The sequence below is a fragment of the Centropristis striata genome, chromosome 16 (genome assembly GCF_030273125.1).
Source record: "Centropristis striata isolate RG_2023a ecotype Rhode Island chromosome 16, C.striata_1.0, whole genome shotgun sequence".
NCBI lineage: Eukaryota > Metazoa > Chordata > Actinopteri > Perciformes > Serranidae > Centropristis > Centropristis striata.
In genome coordinates this window covers 16,085,089-16,110,000 of record NC_081532.1, presented here as the reverse complement: position 1 = coordinate 16,110,000, position 24,912 = coordinate 16,085,089, and the positions used below count along the sequence as shown (strand labels likewise).

Here is a 24,912-nt window from a genome sequence, read left to right as displayed (position 1 = left end):
TACTAATCCCATGAATATCCAAGGGTATAGTGTTTAACTTGACAACGATAAGTAAACTACTTAATTTAATAATGCTTAATATTTAAACACTTAAAGTGTTAAAATGTAAAATTAAACTACATAGAAAAAAGTGTTTTTATCTGTGTCCTTTCAGCAAAGAGCAGGTCGAGATGTATGAAGTTCTCCTCTCAAAATGTGACATGTTGCAAACAAAGGTTGAATGTTATTTCAAATGTAGCATTAATCAAGCACCATTCTGAAGAGGTCGTCCGCCATGATAAACAAAGTGTGTAAATTAAGTTTTCATGAACTATTCAAATGTTCACAGATTACAGTGGCTCTTCTGCCCTCTTGTGGCTGAAAAACAGCACAGGGTGTGTTGCATTTCCAATGAAACACTGAGTGACTGATATATATGTGATAACGATAAAGATCAAGGGTATGATTCAAATCCAGGTCAGCCAAAATTATCGTGGTCATGTCCATATATGATAAATCAATATTGTAAATATTGCAACAGGCCAAGGTGGAAATATATTTGGCATCGGGTATATATATATATATATATCGGGTGTAAAGGGTAAATTTTGCTTCACATTTCCATTTGACTTTAACACACCTACTTTCAAAAAATTATTTTTCTAGCGCTATACATTTTTGGATCAATGCCTCACCCAAACAAGGACATTAAGCCAAGATGAGAAATGCAGACTAATTCACAAAAATAGAGCCCTAATACATTTTTAGGCTGCTTAAAACACTGCAGGACTTACTTTTGAGAAGAAAATGAAGAAAAACACAGTTTCCTTCTGCAACAAATATGACTGCACTGTAAATCTGTGTGAGAAAGTTTGCATGTTCTTCTTGTTTTTGCAAGGGTTTTATCCTCTAACAAGCCGGAACTTCAGTGTAAATGTGCATGAGAATGTCTGTCTGTCAGTCATGCAATGTCATTTTAGCCCTTCAATAAACATGCTTTGTGTCAAAGATCAACACCTTTGTCGCACTTGTCCCACCCATCACAAACAATAGAAATAAGCGCCTTTCTAAACACTCAAAGACACTGTACAATAATTAGGAGGACAAAACAGGGAACGAAAACAAGAAACAAGAAATAAAACAAAACAAAGATATGTGTATGTGTATATTTAAACTATAAAATACTTAATCTACAGGTGAAATGTATACTTAATGTTACAGGCTTACTCCAGGCTTATTATGTTACGATAATATTGAGACAAGTCAGTTTAAAGTCAGTTCATACTCGTATTAACCAAAGAGGTTAACTATTTTTATATGCTAGGTATATTTTCATGAAACTTTGTAACGATTAGACCACATCTTATTATCATTAGCTGTAGTTGGATGTATGTATGCCCTCTGAGTGCGGTCTAGTTGTTGTTGTTTTTTTTTTTATCCTTTTGACCACACAGTTGGTATATGAACATATTTTTAAAAGTTTGACTCTTGTGGTTCAGTTAAGTCTGAACAGCATGTATTTAAATAGAAATGTTTATTACTCTACTGCTTGCAGGCCATATCGTTAATGCAATATCTGTATATTTGTAATATTTAAAGACAGTAAGATGAAGACTGGAGGGTATGGAATTGAGCGAGTGTGTACCTGGGTTGCCAAGTATCAACCCATTGAGGAGCTATTAATGTCAATGAAGGAGGGTGCCCACCTGATGACATTGAAACATCAAGTTCTATTAGAGTTACTACTATCATCTAAAAGTGTGATATACAGGTACAGTAGGTAGTAATGATGTAGGGCTGGGCGATATGGACCAAAAGTCATATCCCGATATATTTAGGCTGAATATCGATGTCCGATATATATCCCGATATTTTTAGCGCAAAGTGAGAGCAAGTGTTCAGTCAAAGTCAAAGCCAAATATGACATGTCACAAGTTTGAAACTGTTTATTTAAGTGAACATCAATACTGTATAAGAACAGGAGTACCTTTTTGTTAAATCAAAGCTCCATAAAGTGCATATTTAAATAAAAAAATGGCCTAGAGGTTAGGAAATCAACTTGTTAACACAGGGGTCGCTGGTTTGAATCCCAGGACTCATCGGTCAAGAACTATTTGTCAAAAAATAGCAACAAATTACCACATTATGGGATGTCCAAAAATGACTCCCTTGAAAAAAACTCATACTATAATATGTCTATTTTTGTCAAAAATTGTCAAATTTGAATATGCCTAAAAATGCTTAAAATGGTTCAATTATAGTCTGTTGAAACATATTAGAGCATCATATGGCCAGGAATATTTATATGAGAAAAGAATAACGGACATTACAAAAGAACTAAATATCACAAACCCTAGTAAGGTCAGCATTTATATTTAAAGAAAGAAAAAAATTGAACTATTTCGATATATGCGATATGGTCCAATTCCATATGACATTTAAAAATATATCGATGTATCTTTTATATCGATATATTGCCCAGCCCTATAATGATGTACGCAAAGCAACTTAAGAGTATGTGAAATAACTCTGATTACGTTTAATACCTTCTCCAAATTAAGATTTAACCACCTAAAAATAAGACACTTAAAAGCTAAATTTGCAAGTTCAAATTTATAAAGTCAACTTAACAAATGATCAAGGGTATGACTCAAATCCAGGTCAACCAAAATTATTGTGGTCATGTCCATATATGATAAGTCAATATTGTAAATGTTGCAACAAGCCAAGGTGGAAATATATTTGGCAACAGTGGGTATAAGTAGGTGTGAAGGGTAAATTTTGCTTCAAAATTCGATTTGACTTTAACAGGGCTGTAAAAAAAACCCTCTTTCTAGCACTATACATTTTTGGATCAATGCCTCACCCAAACAACCTGACATCATTCAGGCCTGCCAAGATGAGAGATGCAGACTAATTCACAAAAAATAGACCCCTAATATATTTTATATTAGGGGGGTTTTATATTATTTTATTATATAATATATTTTTCCTTCTGCAACAAATATGACTGCACTGTAAATCTGTGTGAGAAAGTTTGCATGTTCTTGCTGTTTTTGCAAGGGCTTTATCCTCTAACGAGCCGGAACATCAGTGTCAGTGTGCATGTGTCAGTCATGCATGGGCTTAAATTTGTCTGGTGCGCTGGCCGCGCAGGTTAATTAAACATTTAACCAAACCGTCACAGTCGCGATAGTGTCATCATTGTTTTCATTTTATTTTCACGGCATAGGTGCTAATGTAATGTAGGTCAAGGAAAAATAGTTTTACTGATGTACCATGGCTTTACCGCAAAATTTAAACTTAAGTGTAAGTCCACCTTAAACAGAGTCCAAACAATGGCTCCATCAATACATATAACAACACTGCCACCTACTGTTGAGGAACGCGGGCCATTTGTGAATCGCCAGCTGCTGTTGGATTCTCTCGACAAGAATGTCTCAAAAATACGTCAATGAGGAAAGAGATGCATGTGTGTGATTGGCGATCCACAAATGCGGAATCACACTTTACAAGCTGAATTTTCAGTTTTACAAATGCCTTTTTAAAATTTTTATAAAGACACATTTATTTGTAAAAACCAACACACAAGTTACAAATCCTATGGCGGGCCATTTGTGAATCACAAGCTATTTGTTTGTGAATCTGTGTGGATTGTGTCAAAAATGTCTCAAAAATGCGTCTTTGAGGAAAGAGATGCGTGTGTGTGATTGATGATTCACAAATGCAGAGTCACACTTCACAAACAGAATTTTCAGTTTTACAAATGTCTTTTTTGTTTTTACAAATGGAAAAATTGGGTATTTACAAATACACAATATATTTACAAATACACACTTATTTGTAAAAAACAAAATACAAGTTACAAATTAGAAATTTGTATTTGTGGATAGCGAAACATGTGTGCATATCAAGGACTATTTGTAGATCACCCTCTGTGCGTTTACAGGTATTAATGAGACATATTTAAGCCCATAGTCATGCAATGTCATGTTAGCCCTTTGATAAACGTGTTTTGTGTCAAAGATCAACACCTTTGTCACACTTGTCCCTCCCATCACAAACAATAGAAAAGGGTAAACAAAACTAATGAATCTTTAGTGTGCGATTTTAGACATTTCTTGAGATACAAAAAACATAAAAATAGGCCTCATAAAATAGCCGTTCAGCCTGGAGAGATGAATTTGCTGTCTTTATATGCACAGACAATCTTGACAGATTTACATTTACAGTCAGTGCGTCAAAAGCCGGGGCAGCATCCTTCTATTCATGCAAACACACTGCTCTTGTGAAAGACTGTGCTTACTACATGCAAATGTGGCAGGTAAAATGTCAAGTTACAGGCGGGGTTTCAAAATAGAACATCCTTTGCTCACGTATTAGCTTAGGGTGTTTACAGGTAACATATAAAAACTGGAGCCTCTTCTCTAATACTTGCTGTTTCATCCAGACTCAACACTTTCCCTTTCTGCCTGCTGAGGTAAGATTAAGATCTACACATGCCACCACATTTTTTGACTTACGATTTATCATTCATTTGTGGTAAATGCCAATACTACTGTTAGCAGAGGGTTGGGTAAGTAAAATCTGTTTATGTTGTCATGTTGTATTTGAATAATTTTCCTATTTTTTGGGGGGAAGCACAGTTCTACAAACACCCAGTACTAGCAAACTGTGAACTATGATGAGCACATAAGTAGATTACATTTACAAATTTTATTATAATGAAAGTGACAGAATGTACAATGTACGGGGAAACTGTATGCATGCAGACAGAAATATGATATTAAGATCACCACAGTAATGCCAGCCACTAATGGTTATTAGGATGTGTAAATATTATTACTGCCTTTGGTAGTATTTAAGTATTTAAGTGTGTCAGCCATAGACCACATGGATTAAAGAAAAAAAAAAAAATATTCTGACTGAAATTGTATTTGTGCTACAGCCAAGTCACGTGCAGTGTATGAAACATGTTCCAGGTTAGGTTACTTGACACCTGCTTAAGAAATACTAATGCATAAGAATTCAGCACCAAATGCAGCCATCACATTTAAATGCTCAAACAATACTGTTTTACAGGAGGAGGATTTTAAACAGGTGTTCTATTGCATCTATTGCATTTCTTTTGTCTTTTCAATTATTATTTTTTTTACAAAGCTTGTCTTTACTCTCCAAAATAATCAAGCATCTACATAACTTTTCATAACATGTTTTTATTTTCCTTATTATTTCAAGTAAACCTTTAATATATTCTAACTGCTGAGAGGACCTTCACAGCTTCTCTCAGTTTCCTTTCCTTTTGTTTGTTAATGAGCCGCGGGGGGGCGTCGGCTTGTTAAGAAGAGTAAGAACGAGTCGAAGCTGCACAGTGTTCCTGCTGCAGTCTATCCCAGCTGCAGTCACAGAGCCAGAGGGGATGTTAACCCCTTAGCGTCCATTCTGCAAATTGCTAACAGGCTAACAGTTAGCTCTGTAGCAGTACAGTGTGTATGTTTTGCTGCTGCAGGAAGTTTTCACTTAGAGATCTCTGTTTGTTTACAACAAGCACTGGACACTCTGTGCACAGTTAGCGATGCCGATTAATTCACGATCACAATGTTTATGATCAGCGGAGACGCTGTGCATAATTAGCCATGCTGCTTTGTTTATGATCAGCTGCTGACGTTGTGCACAGTTAGCGACGGCGGCCACAGTTGCGTCTCCCGTGTTTAATCCGTCGCGTATGTGATCACAGTCGAAACTGTCGCTAAGCGATTAAGCTACGATCGAAAACCATACGTCACCTCCAGAGTCTCGTAAATCCCTCTGGGGCCCTTTTTGTAATCGAGACACGGTGAGTGAGCGGACATTTGAGAGGGTGTGGCCTGACACTTTTCCGGCTGCCACTCTTCCCCATGAAGGAAACACGGCTATTGATCTCATAAGTGGCCTCTGTGAACTCCAAATGACGGAAATCCGTCGTAGCGATGGAGAACTTTAATCGATGAGACCATAAGATGGATAAAAGAGTCAGTCAAAGATCACACCTTAACATGAACAATAGGTGAGTGTATTGTATAACATACAAAAAAGAACCTTGACCTCAAGATAAATCCTCAATAATGCATTGATCATGGTGTTGTAGTGGTTAGCACTCTTGCGTCACAGCAAGAGGGTCGCCGGTTCGACTCCGGCCTGCGGCTCTTCTGTGTGGAGTTTGCATGTTCTCCCCGTGTCAGTGTGGGTTCTCTCTGGGTACTCCGGCTTTCTCCAAAGACATGCACTTAGGTTTAATTGGTGACTATAAATTGCCCATAGGTGTGAATGAGAGCGTGTGTATGTGTCAGCCCTGCTATAGTCTGGCGACCTGTCCAGGATGTACCCCGCCTCTCACCCAATGTCAGCTGGGATCGGCTCCAGCCCCCTGCGACCCGAATGCGGATAATCGGTGAAAGATAATGAATGAATGAATGAATGCATTGATCTTGTCTCCTTCTTGTGATCCTAATGGAATTTTTCAGGACTCCTCTGTAATATGAAAATGTGAATTTTCTTTGCCCTTTGCTCACATAGAACAGGAGTAAATGGGAGCTGAATATTCACCAATGTTTATTTTGTGCATGTGTGATCATGCCTTAACATGGTTGCTGATAGGAAGTTGGCAGCACTGAGGTAGAGGCAGTACCCTATGGAACAGCCTGCCAGAGGGCATCGGGACCGCAGAGACTGTTGATGTTTTTCAAAGGAGGCTCAAGACCCACCTGTTTGGTCTAGCTTTTAACTGATTATTTTACTATTTATTTATTTATTCTCCTATTTAGCTATCTTTTTACCTATTTAGTTGTTCATCACATTGTTTATCTTTTCTTTCCCTTTGTATTTTAGTTTTTATCCTGTCTTGTTGTCTTTTAGTCTTTTAGTTTTTATCCTGTCCTGTTGTCTTGTCGTCTTTTAGTCTTTTAGTTTTTATCCTGTCCTGTTGTCTTTTAGTCTTTTAGTTTTTAGCTCCAGTGTTCCCTCATGGGGGTCTCCGCACTGAGGGGTGTGTTCGGTCTGCCCATGGGGATGTGGTCTTGGAGATTCCCTGCGACCGGGGGTCTGGGCGGCTCTGCACCATGTGTGGAGTCCGCCCCAGTCTACCCGGGTCGTGGTGGTCTCTGTGACAGCGTCCTCTATGGCCGTGGGCTCTGCCACCTCTCAGTGTGGATGCTCCCACAGGTTGCTTTTTCCTCATCTGGATCCTCTGTGCCTTGCCATGTCTCTACAATGTCAATCAATGTGCTGTGTGTGAGTCTGAGTGTGTGTTTGTGTACGTGTGTGTCTATGTGCGTGTGTGTGCATGTTTGGGTATGTGTACATACAGATGTGTATGTGGGGAAGGGAGGGGTGGGTTTTGTGATTTTTATTGTCTGTTTTTATTCTTATTTTTTGTAAAGCACTTTGTGTTGCATTTATATGTATGAAAAGCGCTATATAAATAAAGTTTGATTTGATTTGACTTGATTTGATACCCCAGCCATGAGTGTTTAAGGGCAGAGTCACACGTGCAAAATTAACAAGAGTAAATTTTCTTCCAATTTTGGTTTACTTTGAGCAGTGAAATAGCAGGCACAACCTAAAGCAAAGAAGTGTGGATGGTTGGCTGTCAGTCAGACCATACATTCTGACGATTATAACTATGCCTGCTGTTTGTGTCTGGTGATTGTTTTTCATTTCCTTTCTCTAAACAGATTTCAAACAGAACAGCAATGCCTCCACCAGGTGTGTGTATGAAAATCATCAATGCCCGTCACACTAAAGATGGCTTTGGGACCGTCGCCAACCCTGAGCGGTTTCTCAACCAAGACTACAATCAGATTAAAGACTACTGTCGCAGCCAGAACGTGAGGTACATCGACGATATGTTCCCCCCTGATAGAAGATCCATTGGTGCAGGGTTACTAAACGACGAACTCATGATCAGAGTGCAGTGGCTGAGACCTGGCGTAAGTGTTAAAATGTTTGATCCTATATCAGATTAAATGTTGGTTTAATAAGCATGTAAGTTGTCATGGTTGTAAGTTCTTGCAGCAGAAAGTTAAACTGATTCAGATGAAGTAAATATTGAACCTAGGATCTCTTCTGAATGTTTACAAACCAAACAAAAATCAAAGTGGTTTGCTTTCAAACTGGAATTTCGCTTATTGTTTAACTTTGTTAATCTTTCACGTTTTATTCTGATCATTGTTATTGTTGGGCTGGTACATAGACACTTAGGTTGAGTTACCTCCTGTTCTAGCGGCTGCTTCATAAGATTGTATACGACGTTTGATAGTTTCTTAAGATTAAAAGATGCTTAAAGTCACAAAGTATGCTGGTTATTCTTAGTCATTTTAGCAGTACTAGCAACCCTTTAACATAAACATTAGTGAATCCCTTGGTTCAGTATTAATATACAATATATTGTTAATTGCATTTTATATAAATAAACATCAAAGGTAAAAGGCAAAGCTAAAGATTATTATAGTGTATTATTGTACTCTCTTCTTTGAGTAAGTGTTGTCAACATTCTTCTGTTTCAGCATATTACTAAAAATCCATGTTTTGTAGTGGATGGGGTCTCCAGGTTTGACTTTGCTCAGGGCATTGTTGGTAAGAAAAGTGTCTTATTCATAATTATTCATTAATTTGTCCAGAAAAGCAACTTTGAAATGTTTTTTTTTGAAAACCTGCAGGAAAAAAACAGCAGGGCAGAAAAGATAACATGCTCTTATTAACCGGTTCCTATGATATCCTATGCAATATGTTCTATTTAACCACTACCGTCACTGTTCTAAGCATGTGATTAACATTTTGACATTAAGCTACTTGATTAGGTTTGGGCACCAAAACCAATTGGATAAGTTGAGGTAACAAAAAATAAGTGCTTAAGGTCCAAGAAAGTAATGTCACGTCGGAGGTGACTTACACAGGATTTCCACCGGGGACGTAACGGCCGCGCCACGGTTTTGCTCCGTCCACTGCCCGGCGTCAAACCCCACTGGGCGTATAATGGGCGCGTAACGGCAGCATAGCGAACCAGCCGTTTTCACACAAGATCACGCAATAATCCTGAACGTACACATATGATTGTATGCTGTTCCATTTTAACAATCATTCTCTCGTCGTCCATGTTACCGATCCTCTGAGACCCTTTGATTGATTGACTGCTGACCTGATGCCCCTGGTCATAACGTAATGTTAATGTGAAGTTGAGATAGGCTACATGAACTGTGTATTGTGTTTAATTTTGAAAGGGGCCAGAAGTGTATTACGTTGATTCTGTGTCGGATTTCCTGTCTGGTGCAATCTGCTGAGTTGAGCTTCACGTGGTTTAGCAACAGCACGCGTCAAAAATAAAAGTGCTACGGATTGATAGTGCTGCAGAGCGGAGAAACGCTGCTGAGACGTTAGGCGGTGCACCCTGTGGTGATGGTCTCATTGATTAGAGTGACAGCAATCAACTCCAGTGACCACGCTGCGGCTGTTACGCGGATGTTACGTCCCCGGTGGAAATTTAGGCCGGTCAAGTATTCATGAACATAAGTTTATTTACAAGTTCAAGTTAAAATGACAAGGTAACATTTAATTCAAAAAGGGACACAAACAGTTTTCTTCTGAATCAAAGTCTTGTGTTTGTGTGATCCATCCACCATCACTTCCACACACCCCCAAAAATGATTTGATCATTATATGTACTACATAACCTCCACTAAGGCGAATGAGCAGCGCATTCTGGCTCACAATTCATACGTACATTATTTTTCATGTATGCCTACAAACAGTGGATGAGAACAGCCTGTTGTATCTTTATTTCAATGATATGGTTATTCATTTAATAGTTAATTGATGAGTAATTCATATGTAATACATTTAGTTAAAAAGGGATAAAATATTTACATTCATTCATTTCATTTCTGTTTACGAAAGTTAAAATACTGTGTACAGTATGTAAGAATTATCCTATCTTTATTCAAGAGCGTAGATTTTCAGTTTGAGAGCATAATTTGTCTTTCTCGTGCTCAGATTTGTTCTCCTCGTGCTCACATTTTGCGCTCGCACTCAGATTTCTGCTGCTTTCTTTCAAAATGTGTGCGTGCACTTAAAAACCACATGCTTGTGCTCACATTTCTTCTTCTTGGACACAAACATTTCGCTCGCACTCAAATATGTCCTGTGCGTGCTCAAATCTAAAGTCTACGCGCTCAGATCTCAACTCTGCGCTCTCAAAACTTTTGTGCTCGGACTCAGAACACGCACGTCCTCTCAGGTTGAGGTGTCTGCTCAGACTGAACGATGTCCCGCCCTGCGCTTAAAGTAGTGTGTTTCACCAGCCAATAGGGAGACAGCTAGATTGTGGCCCCGTCTTAGGTGCGTTCCCTAGCCTTTTTGAGCGCTCCGTCGGGGCGGGTATATGGTCTGTTTGTAAATCTGCTTCTCTCTTAAAATACACCAATTTACCATATTAGCCAGCTATTTGAATCGTCACCTATTGAAGACGCAGCATATTTATGTAGAATTAATCTTAAGTAGTCCTAAAAGAGTTATCGTAGTTTAGATTATATATATATATATATTTTTATTATTATTTGTATATATATATATATATATATATATATACAAATAATAATTAAAAAATATATGTATATATGTATATATATATATATATATATATATACATACATATATATATATATATATTTTTTTTTTTTTTTTAAGCAGTACAGTGGTGATACGATAGTCCAGTGGTGAAGTACACTCTCATCTGTTGCATTTTAAACCATGGGTCGCCGGTTCGCATCCCATCCGCTGCACTCTTGCTGCATGTGTTATTATGATTTTAAATTTTTATTGATAAATTAATGTAACAGTAATACAATCCGTGTAACCAGCTGATTCTCTTATTGAAACGTTTAACAAGAGATGATGGGTAAATAGACTTGGCTACGTGATTAAAAAGGTATAATGAAAAATACACTATGATGATGATAATGATTTGAGGATAACATTGGTGCGTGTAATGCAGTGTATCACCGTCCTATTTACGCGGTCAAAGCCAGGGGGCGCATAATTAGGCTAATGTTGGTAATGCTTTCACAAGAAGAAGACTTTGAGCAGGATTCGGAGCGCGGCAGCGAATGAATGGGAGACGAGATGGATGGCCAAAGACCTCAAGTAAGTTCATTGCTAAATGTTGCTACAACTCAAAACACATCGATCATATACAGTAGTTTCAACAGTACAGTAATCATTTTGACACTCGTACTTATCAACATATATAGCGGGCCTTTGTCGGCACTAGGGACAGCAACTCATCATGAATGAAGTGACGTCAGCGGGGATTCCCTTCAGCTCGCGCATCATTATGTGTGCCGACCTGCCGCTGGTACGATCATACGTTGCCAATTATTGTACTTTCGTTGTACATGTTACAATGAAGGCCCGCTATATATGTTGATAAGTAAGAGTGTCAATGATTACTGTACTGTTATTGAAACTACTGTATATGATCGATGTGTTTTGAGTTGTAGCAACATTTAGCAATGGACTTACTTGAGGTCTTTGGCCATCCATCTGTCTCCCATTCATTCGCTGCCGCGCTCCGAATCCTGCTCAAAGTCTTCTTCTATCGTAACACCACCGTACTGTTTAAAAAAAAATAAAAAATATATATATATATATATACAAATAATATTTAAAAAAAATATATATATATATATAATCTAAACCACGATAACTCTTTTAGGACTACTTAAGATTAATTCTACATAAATATGCTGCGTCTTCAATAGGTGACGATTCAAATAGCTGGCTAATATGGTAAATTGGTGTATTTTAAGAGAGAAGCAGTTTTACAAACAGACCATATACCCGCCCCTCCGGAGCGCTCAAAAGGGCTAGGTAACGCACCTAAGACGGGGCCACAATCTAGCTGTCTCCCTATTGGCTGGTGAAACACACTAGTTTAAGCGCAGGCCGGGACATCGTTCAGTCTGAGCAGACACCTCAACCTGAGAGGACGTGTGTGTTCTGAGTCCGAGCACAAAAGTTTTGAGAGCGCAGAGTTGAGATCTGAGCGCGTAGACTTTAGATTTGAGCGAGCACAGGACGTATTTGAGTGCGAGCGAAATGTTTGTGTCCAAGAAGAAGAAATGTGAGCACAAGCATGTGGTTTTTAGTGCACACACACATTTTGAAAGAAAGCAGCAGAAATCTGAGTGCGAGCGCAAAATGTGAGCAAGAGGAGAACAAATCTGAGCATGAGAAAGACAAATTATGCTCTCAAACTGAAAATCTACGCTCTTGAATAAAGATAGGATAATTCTTCCATAGTACAGTGACTCATACAGACCACAAGGTGGCAGTAGCGTTCTACTCTAGAGTCAAAGGTCAAGAAGAAGTGTTGGTTTAGGAGAAGAAGTCAGTAAAAACAAAACCAAAGATGTTTTCAACAGTGTTATGGCGTTCATTGTTTCCTCTGTAATATATATAAACTTTATTACAGGCTCTAGGCCCAATAGCAAGACATACAACATACAAAAAAAACAACAGATACATAAACACATTCAGACATACTCCTATTCATGAGAGTTTTAAAAGGCACCCATACCAATGTTTCCACAGATATGATTGATACCTGACCGAGCTGCACTTTGGACTTGTGAGCATCATTATAATACAGTTTTGTGACTCATCAAGTCGAGACATAAATTTAAACATCAGGTTCCTCAAGAGAGCCTGTAAAGTGCTGAGCCCTGAGTCACAAAAGAGCTTACTAGCACTGCTACTCCTGGGCTTTTTCAGTAGTATCCTCAGACAGTCATTGTATGCTACCTGAAGTTTGCGCAGGCTCTCCTTTTTGTAGCTGACCCATAATGGGGCTGCATACATAGGGGTGCAGTAAGCACGAAACAAGTTTACTTTCACATCATCAGAACAGTGGTGGAATTTCCTGACTAACATGTTTGCTTGGACATACAACATTCTTCTCTGCCTGTACATGTCAGCATCATCTTCCATCTTGTCAGTGATGATGTGCCCAAGATATTTCGTACAGTTAGATACACAAAGGGATTGCCCTGACAGGTAAAACATTGGAAAGTGCAACTTCTGATCTTTCTTGGTCCTACATATCAATACAACACTCTTTTTTGCATTGTACTGTACGTCAGACTCAACCCCATACTTGGTGCATATATCCAACAGCTTCTGGAACCCAACAGTGCTGTTGGGTTAATACTGCACGATGGTTCAGTAAAGGTTTGAACGAAGAAAAAGAGTCTCCGGACGTTTTTATAGAACCTACAGTTAAGTTCCCACACAGCCTGCTTATCTGCCCTCTCAGGTCTGTTACTGTTCTCAATAGTTTGTAATCTTGAATCCTTCTGCACACATTTTGCTGTCATGCCTTTGCCTTCTAAGCACACCTTTCTGACAACGCAATGAAAATGTTTCACTCAGGGAACTGCTGGTTTCTCTCATCTATCGGAGCTCTGACATTCCAGAAATACATCTTTGGGCAAGTTATTCCTCTTGACCAAAAATATGATGAGGACTACTTGGGTCTGTTCCACTTCAGGGTAAACAAACAATCATTGCCAGGAGTGTTTGTCTTAAAAAGGTTCATCTAAACAGTACATTTTGCAATACAACTCTTAATATTCTCCTTTCTCAACTATTTAGTTCTGGAGATTTGGAAGATGGGTGGATGTTGTCATTGATGACAAGCTACCAACAATCAATGGCCAACTAATCTTCGTTCACTCCAAAGACCCAACTGAGTTCTGGCCTGCTTTACTGGAGAAAGCTTATGCAAAGTATGAAAAAACTATTAACTGTTTTTCAGTTAAAAATGAATGAGTGAGACTTGGTTTATTTTGGGAGCAATTGAGTAATATTACACCCACTTTTATCAGAGTGTGTGGTTCCTACGCGGACATGAATTCTGGAACTCCTGCTGAGGCTATGGTGGACTTCACCGGTGGTGTTCACATGTGTATAGATCTGCCAGACCCTCCCCAAAATCTGTGGGAACTGATGAGCAGGGCTGGTCAATCCAGGTCACTGATGGGCTGTGGTACACCACAGGGGGTAAGTATGAATATACCATACAAAACTATGCACTAGCTGGTTATGCTTTTATGTTCTAAAACTCTGTAGTATGAAAATAAAATAAAAATATCTTCAGGCTAAGATAATGGTTGCCAAAGTACATGTTCACCCATAATAAGAAAAATGATCACCTCCGCCGAGGAGGTTATCTTGCCAGTTTGGTCTCTGTGTTCATCTGTGAGGAGGTTGACAGAAAAACTACTCACCGAATTTTAATTAAACTTGGTGGAAGGCGAGCATGGGCCAAGAAAGAACATATTAAATGGGATCTGAATCACTGAGAGACTGTTTACAAATCTACATAGACTAAAAGACTGGAGAAGTGCCAGGATGTCACTTCTCCAGCCAGGGGAGAGAAAATAAAACTTGCTAGCAATATATTTGAGATTTATATTTAGCAATATATTTACATATACATATGTACATGTGTACATGTACATATACATATACATTTAAAGGATGTGATGGAAGATCAGGGTTTTGAATGGTTGCAAATAATGTGTCTTAATGGTCCCATATTATAAGAAGTGTGATTTCTCCTTTTTTGTATTATAGTCATCAGATCTTCTGTACGGTCTTAATGTCACAAATACACATGGGTAGAAAGTGCTCCTACAGTGCTGTTACAGCCATTTCTCGTCAGCAATGACAAAGACCGAGAGTGCAGATGGGGAGGAGACAGAAACGCTGACCAATCAGAACAGACTGGGCTTGTTTGGTAGGGGGGCTTAAAGACACAGGTGCTCAAATGAGTGCTTAGGACAAAGATTGAATACAGGTATATTCAAACAGACTGTATTAGAAAAGAAACATGTTTTTGATCATTAAAGCACGTTAAAATGAAACCCCAAATAACCATATGTCTCCTTGTGAAAACATGTTTTCACTATTATTATTGTTCTTGTATCTAATATTTCTTGACTAGAAGAAAACATTTGTTAATGTTTAATTCTTTTTAGATATTTTCAAAACTGTGTTAAATGTATAATTCACCTGCAGACTAAGCCACACTGTCCTGTTGGCCCTCTTTTAACTTAATTTATTACATGGTTAAAGAAAAGTATGCTGCACAACAGCACCTGCAAAAATAATCTATACGGTATCTGTATCTTGTAGGAGACGTCTGCCAAAACAGTGCTGCCAAATGGATTGGTCCAAGGCCATGCCTACACTGTCACAGGTGTGAAACAGGTGAAGACTTTTACTTGTTTTAAAGGCATTATACAGAACATTACCAATAGCTAGGAGTCAGGTTTTTAAGCTTACCCCTGGAAATGGTTGAGTTCGTCATAGAGTTTTAGGTTAATAAAGGCCTTGAGTATATTTCCACTGAATCTAGTTGTATTTATTGAAGTAAGTTAATAAATAGTCAGTGTAACAAATAACAATTGTAAGGTTTCTTTCTGGTAATTAATGATCAGGTGACGAGCCAAGGGCAGCTGGTAAACCTGGTGCGTTTATGGAACCCCTGGGGCCAAGGAGAGTGGAAAGGAGACTGGAGCGATAAGTAAGAATGACACAGAGTACAGAGACATGGCTCTGAGTACAACACAGTACACTGTACCCCAGTTAGCTGACATTTACCGTTCTGCGTCATGCTGTACCCAGCTGTTTCTGATAGCAACCAAGGCTAACATCCCCTGTTCTACCTAGTCGATCAATGTTTTGGTGTCCGCGTTGTGCCACTGCTCCATTACTCAAGACTGCGTCTCTTGGAAGACACATCTGTGGTGTGTGTGTCATCTCTTGGAACCTGCTTCAACATTTAGCATTATGTTATGGGGTAAATACCACACCAGGGGGGATGGTTTGTCAGAAATGACCAGACATCATGCTGCCCCCAATAACACAGCTTTTCACGTTAGCCTAATTAACAATACTGGAAGTGTCTTAGTTTTTTCATATGAGGCATATTTTTACTTGCCTAAACAACACCCAATGATTGCAGCAGATAATTTAAAATTATCTATTCAGTTCATGCTGTTTTCACATACCATGATCCAAGTTATGCTAAACTAGAACATTTCTAAAGAAATTTTGAGTGTGCTTGACTCTGGCCCGCGACTCTATAAATTATTAGATTACAATTTGAACTGTTTTCAAGGCTTCGGTAGCCAAGCTCAACCAGGGCCAGGTGGCAGCCACCAGAGCAGATCAATCAACTGCTCCTGTAGAATTTGACTCCACTGAGAGGGACAGGTGAGAGTTCCCCTCGAACAGAATGCATTTTTCGCCAAACCGTAACTCTGTTTTGTTTTTTCAGAAGAAACTCTGCTTTCCTCCAGAATTTTTCCTACCTTTTTAACATGGCAGTCTTTGAGGCTGTGGTTGCGTGTTGGTGGCGCATATGTGCGTCCTACGCCCAAACTATAACTCTGACAGCTTTAGTGAACAAATTTTCCTACTTTTCTATAAATATAAATTATTCCTGTAGAGTGGCATCTGCAGCCTCAAGCTCAGTTTACAAATTTGTTTTTTGACAATTTTTTCTCTCCCTCTGCACTCTAGCGATGATGTCATGCACTCTAGCCACTCTGTCTAAACCCTTAGAAAAGTCATAGCACACTTGTCATGGCCGAGCCAGTCGATTTGAGTGTATGTGCGACCAAATCTCCAGGAGTAGTAGTTGACCGGAAAAAAACATGGAAGACACGGAAGAATAAAATCTAGGAATAAGCCCAGTGAACAGTATATCGTGTGCTCTTTCAAGCACACTCAATGATTGACATTTGCTCTATAGATGTCAGAGAGCAAATGCAGAGTATTAGGATTTTGCCAGCAAAATATCATATATAATATATTATCTATATTTGGAAACTGGATAATTAGCAGTTACACATACTAATCTGGCCAGTGTGAGCTGTGGGCCACTCAGCAGCTGTACTGGAGGTGTTAGGAGTTAAGCGTCTTACTAAAGGTACTTTCAACAGTACTCCAGTGATTTAGCTTTGAACTTCCATATTACATTACATTACATGTCATTTGGCATTTGTCATTTGACGCTTTTGTCCAAAGCCACTTACATTAAGTGCATTCAACATGGTGGAACAAGCCTTAGAGCACAGGAATCGAGTAAGTACCTAACTTTAAGAGCCAACTGTAATCACTACAGGAGTGCTATATGCTAAAGAAGAAGAGCATTGTTTTTTTAATTTGGCGACCATGACTTAAGCGAGGTATTGTTAGAAGAGATAGGTCTTCAGCCTGCAGCGGAAGATGTATAGGCTGTCTGAGGTCCTGATGTTGGCGGGGAGCTCATTCCACGATTTGGGAGCCAGGACAGAGAAAGTCTGGAAGTGGTTTTGAGGCGAGTTGACCCACGCAGTTTGGGAGTCGCAAGCTGTTTGGCGGAGTAAGCCAGGCCCAGCTAGAGTCTTGAAGTGTATCTGCGCAGCCACTAACCAGGAGTGGTGTTGTGTGTGACAAAAGCAACAGAGAAGAGGCTACGACATTCTGATGAAACACTTGATCCTATATTTTCCATGAAGCAACTCGACAATTTCGTCTTCTGAGAGCCTCTTTTTTTTCCTTTTCAAACTCTAAATGTTTAAGACAAATTCATAACAATGTTGCTTCTCTTTCTTCACTGACATCTAAAGGTCACCTCTGTGGCAATCTGTGAGTCCTCAAGATCGTGACTTGTGCCTTTCAGTGGCTGATAATGGAGAGTTTTGGTAAGCATGCTGAAATCATATTTTAATCATTATTTACATTGTAGCTGCACTGTTGTTTTATAGTGATGGTTAACATGTAACATGTAAATTAGAACTTAAATTCATTTTTGGTTATTATTTCAGAAAACGTATGAAAAGAATATGCTGACTGCATTTGCATGTTTTATCTCAACAGATTGATATAGAGGGATGCTAATGATTTAATAATAATAATTCCATTAAATGTATCCCTGACGTCAACAGGATGACCCTAGGAGACTTCTGTAACTTCTACTCAGATCTTGACATCTGCTGCCTGTGTCCGGACTTCCTTGATGGAAGCACTTCTTGCCACTGGAAGACCTCCTTCTATGAGGGAAGATGGGTTGCAGGAATGACTGCTGGAGGATGCATGAATTTCCGCGGTAAGTCCAGAAAATGTGGACTTATGCAAACCTGGCCCCTCAAATAGAGATTAGTGTTCATTTGAAAATGTATAGATTTTAACAGTGTGTATTTTAGTTTAATTTAGAGAAAGTAAAAGTCTGACAGTGTATGTTAAGATACAACATATTTGTAGATAATATAAAATTCTACAATTATCAATTTATAAATGCCCCAACAAACTTACTTGTTACAGATAACCACACACTCTCCCTACATGTATCAATATATCCATATATCAGTTGTATGAGTCTGACACTGATAACTGGTCACTGTCTACAGGTCACTAATATACCATACTATACCAAGAGAAGTAAAGTAACTGCTTATTGTTGGTTTTTAGTAAATATTAGAAACTGTAAATCTGAACTAATTCCAGTTGTATTGTCTTGGCTAGGCTTGTTCCGTGCTTTATTTTTCAGTTGACTATAAATACATGAGTAGAAGAATTTAGTTTCACCTTTGGAAATGAATCAACATCCCTTCTTTTGGCAAAATTCTAAAATGAAAAAAAATTGCTTCTCTCTTCACCGTCCAGAGAGTTTCTGGACTAATCCACAGTATCGGGTCAAGATTGAGGAACTACCTGGTGAATGTTCTGCAAAACAGGGTGAGAAAAACATGCTGGTGTCTCTCATGCAAAAGCCTGACAAGAGGAACAGACGCCTGGTCCAAAGTCTCCACATTGGATTCTCTGTATTTGAGGTAAATATTACTCTTTACGGTTTCTGTCACAGTGAGAGGACTATCATAGATGTGTTTAATCTCAAAGATAGACCTATAGTAATGTGGCTCATGTCCATTACCTAAGAACACAGCATAAAACATCTGTACCATGGTCTTGAAGAGACTTTAACTACAGCATTCACTTGCTTTTCATAGGGACCTAAAAATGTGCTTTTTCACTAGGACTTTGATAAATAGCTATCAGCCCACTTTAGTGATTTCTAATTGCATTATTTACATGTTTTCATGTTTCACAGTTTGACTAAAACTATTTTTTCCCCCTGACATGCATTCATTTATTCCAAGGTGCCTGACGAAGTAAGTAAAATTTTTAGCCTTATTTACAAAACATTCCCACCTACAGTATGCAGTTATGACATAAACTACATAGAAATTAAATATCTATTTATTACCGTTATTACAGTACAAATCACAGAGGGGGAAGTTCCCAGCTTCTTTCTTCAGTACCACAGCGCCTGTTGCCCAAACTAAAAAGTACAAGAAGGCCCGTGAGGTGATGGAGTTTATTACTCTAAAACCTGGCGAATACCTGATTGTACCATCCAGCTTCAATCCCAATGAGACAGCTTCCTTCATCCTGACCATCCTCTCCAAGTCAGAGACCGAAGTCCAGTAAGTGACTCGTAACTTCCCAAATACTCTTTAAAAGATTTTTGAATAATCTATATGCCACATATTACAAGCCTTTTACTTAAAAGTCAAAAGCAGTGCTGGGTAAATAACCCTTAAACTAATCAATTATTATAACCATATATTCAAAATTATTTTAATTATGTTATTTTATTAATTACTCAAAAAAAAAAACGCTCTTCCTTAAACTCCTGTTAGAAAACAAGCTGTGGGAATTATATTGTCACTACTGAATTTCAATTCTCAGCCATTACCCTATTTGTTACTGTCACGTGTTACTAAGTAAAGCCTTACTGCTCAACACTGTCCACTAGTTAGCAACTATGTCAGTAATTTTAATGTGGCATACTGAAGTTATGCAAGTACAACACTTTAAAATAAGTAAAAAGAGCTGTTTGTGTCTCCTGTGTAAAATCAAAAGCGACAATGGACTTATTTTAACTTAATGTAATTCTGTTAATTGTGCAAGTACGTCACGTCAAGTCAAGTCAACGTGAGTATGTTGTTATCTATGGCAAGTATGTAGCTTTGTTATTTAATTATGTTCACAAAATTAACCACATGTTTAAAACTGTTGTGCTTCATTTAAGCATTAGGGTGTGTTTATATCCCGGCACCAGTAAGGGGCGCTAATGTAGGAAATACTCCTGTGGGTCATATTGTAGGTCATAAAGGTAAACTAACATTTTGGTAGCTGAGAAAATGTCTTATTTAGTCTTTGGTTGGACCAAAAGATGCTAAGGAGTCAGCTGTTCATTTTGGATAACAAATGGCCCATTAGCCAAGATGGCAAAAGCCAACATGGCTGTCCCAAGGCCTCAAAACCAACCCAGTGGGTGGTTTCATGGTGACTGTGAGATGATGACGATGTGGCTGTAAGAGGAGGAGGACTTTTTGTGGAGGACCGATGTACTAACATCTCGTGTCTTTCCTCTCAGCGAGAATTCTGATGGCCACAACCATGACCATGACCATGGGGAAGGAGAAGAGGTGTGCAGAATATTAAAAAAATGTTGTCGATGTTCATATGATTTTGGTATTGCTGTTGTGTTACATGATATAATATATCATATTGAACAGTGCATTCATTTATCTGGAGCTGAATTTACTCAATCTTTTGCAGCCCGAGGATACCGGAAATGGAGAGGATGACGAAAGCAAGAGAACCTTGTTCCAGGAATACTGTGACAAGGTAGTTTATGTATAAAAGCAGTAGTTCAACATTTTGGAATCTTTGCTTATTTGCTGTGATGCATCGTCCGCTACTGTAGACTTCATAAAGCTGCTGGTCCTGGCAAAGACATGAAGTACGTGAAGTACTATAGAGTTAACAGGATTATGACAACCAACATGTGAACCAAATTAAAGTCCTCCTTTCCTTGTTTTCTTTCAATTTCAAGAATGGAGAAGTGGATGCTGAGCAGCTCCAAAAGATTCTCAATGACAACATCTTGAAAGGTTTAGAATCCTTCATTATGCAAATATAATAATCTTGTGTTTTGTAGAACTGCTATGTTGCAGAGTTTTAGTCGTATTAATTGCCCTGCTATGTTCTCTTTATTTAGGAGACCTGAAATCTGGAGGCTTCAGCATTGATGCCTGTCGCAGCATGGTTGCCCTGATGGATGTATCCTCTCATGCCATATTCATTGTGCATTGGTGTATTAGAATATACTGGTTTGTTTTCCTTTTTGTCAATCTGAAGTGAGATCTGGCAAGGGTTTTTTTTCTCACAGTTAATGTTAGTTACATAACACATAATGATAGGTAGTGTACATGCCAAAACCTGCCTGCCCTTATTGGTGGTTTCATAGATATGAATAGATTTAAAGGTCAGGCTAAGACATGAAACAACATGCAAAGCTCTAAAACCTTAATGTTGGCTGAGACATCAATCACCGGCAAACTTAACAGTGAGGAATTTGTTGGTCTGTGGAGAAGGGTTGTTAAAGCCAAGGTAAGTGAAACACTTCATTCTCTCATAATAATTAGTGATATGACCAAGTGCATAGGTTTGGGACATATCCCAACCAACATTCTGAGAGACTGAATTGCCCCTACCCATATTTAACCAAACTTATTCAAATTATCAGTGTGAGTTATACATAACTAACCATCTTCTCTTTTGGCAGGACATTTTCTTCCGCAGTGATGTTTCACAAACAGGAACACTGTCACTGAGTGAGCTGAGGAATGCAATCAGGGCCAGAGGTAGACAATCAGCCACTTATCTTTTACTGCTATAGACAAAACTGAACCATCCTGGAATGTATCCCCCATGTTCTAAATCTTATGCACGGTGCACAACAGAAATTACTAAATCTTGCCAAATATCAAATTGGTATTTGATACAGTGTTATAAAACCAGGTATATAGATAGACCAGATATATAATGCGATCACACAAGTAACAGTAACCAAGAATACACACATTCCACACAAACTGGCGGTTAGGTAGAAAAGGATACGCCAACCCATGCATGTTTGCACTTCTGTGATATTATCTCAAGTAGGGCTTACATAAACAGAAACCAATTACAAGTTACAGCTGTACCGAAAAGCCAGCTACCACAAAAACAGAATAGCTGTACTGATCCTATTTAGATTTCATCTATTTATTTCAGTAACACTAATACTGGACAAAAAAAACGACATAACCTCACACTATATTTGGGAGATAAATGAAATGCTAGTAAGGGTTCTACATGTATGTAAGGGTGTTGTGTAGCAGCAGTGACATTTGGTCATTCTACATTTGGCACAAAGACTGCTTTCGTGTATACCGTGTATATACTGGGATTAAGTCTTGAGCTGTCAACTGCAGTTGACAAGGTGTGGAGAGAAATCTTAAAGGTCGGTCTAGTACAGTTTGCCAAGATGTTCCTTGACTACACTCCAACCTCGAATACCAGATTAGTAACATTACCCTTGTCATTCAGCGAGACATAGAACTGTACTTAGTTATTCACCTGCTTTTGTGTTTGACTGACACTGAGGATGAACATCCAATAGACTAGCCACTTTGCGTTTTGAAATTTCAAGGCAGACATTTTGCCTCGTAGTGGGAAAGCCACAACTATGTTACTTACTACACTAATTAGAGAGTCTGTTCTATTCACGTGTCTGTAGGCAATGACAGAGACATGGCTTAATCAAATAAAAATACTTTGAAGATGAATCAATAAAAACAACAGTTAATTGCAGCCCTAATATAAATCATACTTAAACTTTTGCTCTGTGTATGTTGGACAGGAAAGAGGATCAGCGATGACATACTGAATCTGATTGCCCTTCGCTATGGTACCTCATCTGGACACATAACACTGGAGAGCTTCATCAGTCTTAATGTTCGCTTCAGCTGCATGAACCGTAAGTACACAAAAAAGGACATAAATACTTCTATATCTTTTTAAATTTTATTCTGCATTTACCCTTTAGTGTTGTGTGTCCACCAAAGTTAGAAGATAATGCTTTGGTGGACACATGGCCTTATCCAACCACTAAGCATTTTGTCAGACGAGACCACACTCACCAACCAATCACAAGGTGCCAGGACCTCACAGTGGTGAGGTTCAAACTGTTTGTCCCTGCATTCAGGCAGGTTTATCTGCAACCGAAAAACACTTTAGGGGCTAATTGATGATGGGGTTTTGGGGTGAGTATAGGTCAGATAAAGGAACAGAATACTAAACAGTTGTACGGTTATATTTATATCAACTCACAAAAAGCAACTTAAATATATTTTGACAATTTTAATGAGCTTTTCCGGACACACCAATGAAAATTAATATATTATTAGTTAGTGAATATAGAATGCAAAGGTGGAAATTCATAATAAAAGTATATCTTAAAGATGAGGATATGTATCAATATTTTTACTTTGTATCAGTGGTATTGGATGTTGAGACTGATGTATTGTTACATGCTTACTAACATTGATCTTGAAAGCATTTTGATGTTAGCATTCAGCTAGCAAAGCAACACTGTGCTAAAGTCCTTCCATATTCACGTTAATTGTTAGGCAGAAAGCTCTGATGGCCGTAGTAATTAGGGCGGGACCAAAGGAGGAAAAAGTCTGAGGTCACACATTAGTACATAGCTCCGTCAAGTGCTGCATTACGTAACATTACTAGGTAACATAATTTAACAATGTCACATAGTTGTTTTTTTTAACACTTAAGCATTCAGGTGATACTGATACCACAAAGGAAACCCATTTGGACCAACCAACCATATGATATCTTGTTGGGAAGGGAACAAAATAACCCCAAAGTGAAGCTAAATTTTAGCAAGAGAAAAACTGTCCCTTGAACTCTCACCTCAAGTGTTGAGGTTAACTTGATTTTTTTAATATGTGTACTGGGTTAGCAAGGGAAGGCCATAAAGTACTAGTGCACCTTTGTGTGGACTAATAACTTAAGAGTCTAGTGCTTTCTATTGGCAGATGAAGTGGTCATGTTCGTCCACATGGTGACATTATGAACTTCTGTCTGAGTCCCGCTCCCTGCCTAACAGTTTCTGGATTAATAAGAGTTTGTGTCTTTCTCAACAGGAATGTTCAAGGAGCTGTCTGATGGAATGAACATCACTCTTCGTGAAAATGAGGTAGTAAAGGTTCTTCTGATCTCTAATTGTCAGTAATTTAAGTGTTTAACCATGCACAACCTGAACAGCTGTCTGAAACACATCTTATTGGTAATTTTAGTGATGCAAAAATGATATTTTCTTCAAATATCAACCTTCTATAATGTTGAGGGTGTTCTAGAAATGACGGCATGGTACACATGCTTATGATGAAATGGCCATGCAAATTATCTACAATAATCAACATAATCCATCCGTCCTTCTTTGCAGTGGATGAGCCTTTGGATGTACACTTAAACCTGACAGAGAAGATGACCTGCAGGATTTGTTTGGAATTACAGCAGCAAGTGATGTAAAAAAAACAACAAAAAAAAACATAAAAAATCTGTTTTCTGCAAATGAGCTATTACATTGTATGAAACAGGGCATTTACTTTTAAGTTTGCTAATGTTAGGGGTGTAACAAAACTGTGTCGTCCCCTTTCCACATGTTGTCTTGCCTATGTCTCTCTTATCCACTCCAAAGTAGAGTAAAGCCCCTTCCATAGTGCCGTTTCAGACAATGAACACAAAATAGTTACATGTAAAGTTACACCCCTAATAAATGTAATGAGAAATACAGCAATGTGAAGATATTAACTATTTGCGGGCATTTTCTCTTTTACTGTAAGGTGGGATTAGTTGGGTTTCTTTTGTTTTGGGTTTCTTTTGCCATGCTAGTGTGTGTCGGTTAACCATTTAATAGAGTATTGCAGGGATGAAGTC

General features: G+C 38.4%; 1 protein-coding gene across 1 annotated transcript; it reads left to right on the top strand.

The window, feature by feature from the left end:
* The first annotated feature begins 7,709 nt into the window (after positions 1–7,709).
* On the top strand, positions 7,710–24,912 carry LOC131988569 (calpain-1 catalytic subunit-like). The gene is made up of 20 exons (XM_059353707.1): positions 7,710–7,946; positions 8,523–8,592; positions 13,441–13,559; positions 13,663–13,796; positions 13,896–14,070; positions 15,208–15,282; positions 15,513–15,598; positions 17,691–17,765; positions 18,009–18,169; positions 18,727–18,897; positions 19,328–19,547; positions 20,504–20,555; positions 20,689–20,757; positions 20,966–21,023; positions 21,131–21,192; positions 21,454–21,522; positions 21,698–21,776; positions 22,817–22,933; positions 24,117–24,169; positions 24,419–24,912. Exons 1-20 carry the CDS (start codon positions 7,710–7,712, stop codon positions 24,443–24,445), a joined length of 2,109 nt encoding a protein of 702 aa, XP_059209690.1. The 3' UTR covers positions 24,446–24,912.

What these genes read in the sequence shown, in the direction of transcription:
- LOC131988569 (XM_059353707.1), top strand. Translation starts at nt 7,710, where the DNA reads ATGCCTCCACCAGGTGTGTGTATGAAAATCATCAATGCCCGTCACACT. An exon ending in AAAGGAGACTGGAGCGATAA is followed by an intron (nt 15,599 to 17,690) that starts GTAAGAATGACA and finishes TGACATCTAAAG; the next exon opens with GTCACCTCTGTGGCAATCTG. An exon ending in ACCATGGGGAAGGAGAAGAG is followed by an intron (nt 20,556 to 20,688) that starts GTGTGCAGAATA and finishes AATCTTTTGCAG; the next exon opens with CCCGAGGATACCGGAAATGG.